Genomic DNA, 3052 nt, shown 5'->3' with positions numbered 1-3052 from the left:
AGGATGTACTAGTTGCTTTAGGCGCGTTTGTAATTATCAATCACGAAAAATTGCGGTAAACGACGGTTTTGGGTGCGTCCAAGCCTTCAAAGTAGAAGAAAATACGGAACTAGTGAGTTGATGAAGGATTTGGTATTGGATGATGAAGACGAATTAAATCTCGAGTACAGATATGGATGTGGTTTCAAAAACTTTTTTCGAATGAAAAGTAGTGACTTTGAAGATCTTCTAAATAAGATAGCTCGTATCATCCAGAAACGAGACACGTCCTTCAGAAGTGCTATTCCTCCACATGAACGCCTTGCAGTTACTCTGCGGTTTTTGGCAACGGGAGACTCTTACCACTCGTTAAGTTACACATTCAAGATTTCAAAGCAAATAATATCAACCATCATCCCGACTGTTTGTGAAGCAATTGTCAGTGTATTACAGGATTACATCAAGGTAAGAAAAAATTGTATATTAGAAAAAAACCTTTATTTGGTAGACATGCGTCTCAAGTTCCGAACAAAACACTCTCCATTACAAATGAAACCCTTATTTACTTAGTTAAAATGAGTATTAAGTTAATTACAATAACAAAAATGAACAAAAGTCTTAACTCAAATTTGAATTTTGAAGAGATGAGGTGTAAAATTCTCTTTTATTTAAATTTGTAAAATTATTATTACAGGTGCATCAATATATTGTCGATAGAGTCATTGTCCGTATGGGTTGATAGCGAGGAGCTTATGACTGAATCTGGAGAGTTTGCCTGTGTTTGTCTATTCCGTGAAAAGACAGCTGCTCACTACATGGGTTTGGATTGGGACAAGCTGGTGGCATCGGGACAGAAATCGGTTGTTGTACGTAGTTCGGTGTTGGGTAGAATGGCTGTGAGTAACTTCCGCCGATTGGGTTGCCATAGTCGTACTTGCCCATTTCTGCTTCAAACAGAATATTACTAATAAGGTGTTTTGCAATTTTCTGAGCATTTGATGATGGGAGGTCTTTAATACGCAGTCCTACTTGCTCTCCAAAAGATTTGAACTGATCCATACCTTTATGCCGACCTTGGATACTTCTCATAATTGACAGAGCTTCTTCTGTAGCTGTAGTCTTTTTTTTCTTTTGTGGGCCTCCGCCTGGCCGATCAGACTGTTCCTTTGGCAAACTTACACGTTTTCGAGGCGTTTCTCCACTTGGTCCAGCAACTTGGTCCTGGTTGACAGTTTGCGATTGGTTTGCAGTATCTCCATCTTTATTTGTATGCTCGTCCTAAAAAAAAGGAAAAGATTAATGATTGGATAATGAATATTGCTATATTGTTGTCATTTTGTTTCAGATGCCAAAAACAGAAGCAGAGTGGAAAGTTATTTCAAAAGAGTTCAATGATAAGTGGAATTTCCCAAACTGTGTGGGGGCCTTTGATGGGAAGCATATTGAGTTGCAAGCACCTATCCATAGTGGCACAGAATATTTCAACTACAAGGGGTTTTTTCAGTATAGTTCTATTTGCGGTGGTAGATGCGCACTACAACTTTATCTACGCAAGTGTTGGTTGTCAAGGAAGAATATCAGACGGAGGTGTGTTTAGTCACACAACATTCAGAGATTGTCTGAGGAACAACACAATGCATCTTCCTCCTCCTACTCCTCTTCCTGGAAGAACAGATAAAACACCGTATGTTTTTGTGGCCGATGATGCTTTTCCTTTATCGAAGCACATCATGAAACCATATCCAGGTATTCAAAAAAAGGACTCTAAAGAAAGAGTGTTCAACTATCGGTTAAGTAGACACGTAGAGTTTCTGAGAATGCATTCGGCATAATATCCTCTGTGTACCGCATACTACAAAGACCTATGCTATTAAAACCAGAATGGGCTACGCTGGTGGTGTTGGCAGTACTTTATCTGCACAACTACTTGAGGAAAAGTAATTCCCAAATCAGTGTACAACCCCGTGGGAACATTCGACTCTGAGTGCTCAACTACAGGTGAGATCAATCCAGGACATTGGAGACAATCCCCTTCAAATCAAGCTTTGGTCAACATTCCTCGAACTTCAAGAAGAAGCACTGATGAGGCACAAGCCACTAGAAAAGAATTTGCAGACTTCTTCGCTTCCCCGGCTGGAAAATTATCCTTTCAACAAGACAAATAATTAGCCCTAACTATGTAATATGTGTTTGATATGAACGTAAAATATAATTACTAATACTTACTGTGTCAATATATATTTACCTGCGTGATTGTGTCCGTCGTTTCGTTAGGTGTATTTCGATCCTGGAGAAATAGCATGTTGTTATAGCAAAACCATTTACTCTTGTACACATCAGAATTTCCCGCACCAGACTTACTTGAGTCTCTCTCCTTTTTTATTTCACGTAAAAAATGGCACACTAGGTTTTTAATTTTCTTTTCCACTACTGCTTTGTCAACACCAAAAACATCTGCTATTTCTTGAAGAGCATCTTGTTTCTTGTTTCTGTCTTTGTACCCTTTCAAGCGACAGTCCCACAGAACAGGTTTATCACGGTAGAGCTCAATAAGTTGACACACTTTATCGTTCGTCCACTCCATGACTGTACTCGGCACTGTCTCAGCCACAACTGAACCACGTGCATGCCGCGTGAAGCCAACGGTTGGCTCGTCCCCACTACCGGCTCTCACCGGCTTCCTTTGATGGAGACCGACACTAGAGCGATTTTCGTTGGCAAACCATTGGCTCAGCGGCATATGCCAACGGCCACGTCTACATTGCATTGGCTTTGCCAACGCGGCATTGCCAAAAGCCAACCGCGGCATATGTGTGGACACGGCTTAAGAGTGCTGGTTCTTACACTATAAGACACGAGCTCCTCACGCCTGAGATTTAATGGGGTGATCAACCGAGGCGGAGAGAAAGAGTGGGGACAGAGCCGAGCAGTACCGATAAATCCCGAAAATTCCTGACAAATTCTGTACATGCGGCTGATAGCGACCTCAGTTCGGAACGGTTCTGATTTCTATTATCTTACGAATTAATGAGTCGTTTTATATCCGAATTAATAAGTCGTTATATATCCGAAC

General features: G+C 40.9%; 1 protein-coding gene across 1 annotated transcript; it reads right to left on the bottom strand.

The window, feature by feature from the left end:
- Positions 1-729: 729 nt before the first annotated feature.
- On the bottom strand, positions 730-2788 carry LOC124375015. The gene is made up of 2 exons (XM_046833148.1): positions 2225-2788; positions 730-1257 (listed from the first exon to the last, which is right to left on the bottom strand). The coding sequence occupies exons 1-2, from the start codon at positions 2786-2788 to the stop codon at positions 730-732; spliced, it is 1092 nt and encodes a 363-aa protein (XP_046689104.1).
- Positions 2789-3052: the final 264 nt, after the last annotated feature.

This window comes from Homalodisca vitripennis, unplaced genomic scaffold (genome assembly GCF_021130785.1).
Source record: "Homalodisca vitripennis isolate AUS2020 unplaced genomic scaffold, UT_GWSS_2.1 ScUCBcl_12491;HRSCAF=22229, whole genome shotgun sequence".
Taxonomy (NCBI): Eukaryota; Metazoa; Arthropoda; class Insecta; order Hemiptera; family Cicadellidae; genus Homalodisca; species Homalodisca vitripennis.
The sequence above is the reverse complement of the archived record's forward strand: the minus strand, read 5'-3'. Positions and strand labels throughout refer to the sequence as shown.

Bases quoted from the DNA above. Each gene is read 5' to 3' on its own strand.
- LOC124375015 (XM_046833148.1), bottom strand. From the start codon at position 2,788: ATGCCGCGGTTGGCTTTTGGCAATGCCGCGTTGGCAAAGCCAATGCAA. The intron at 1,258-2,224 runs GTAAATATATAT...CCTTTTTTTTAG, and splicing joins CGACGGACACAATCACGCAG to GACGAGCATACAAATAAAGA.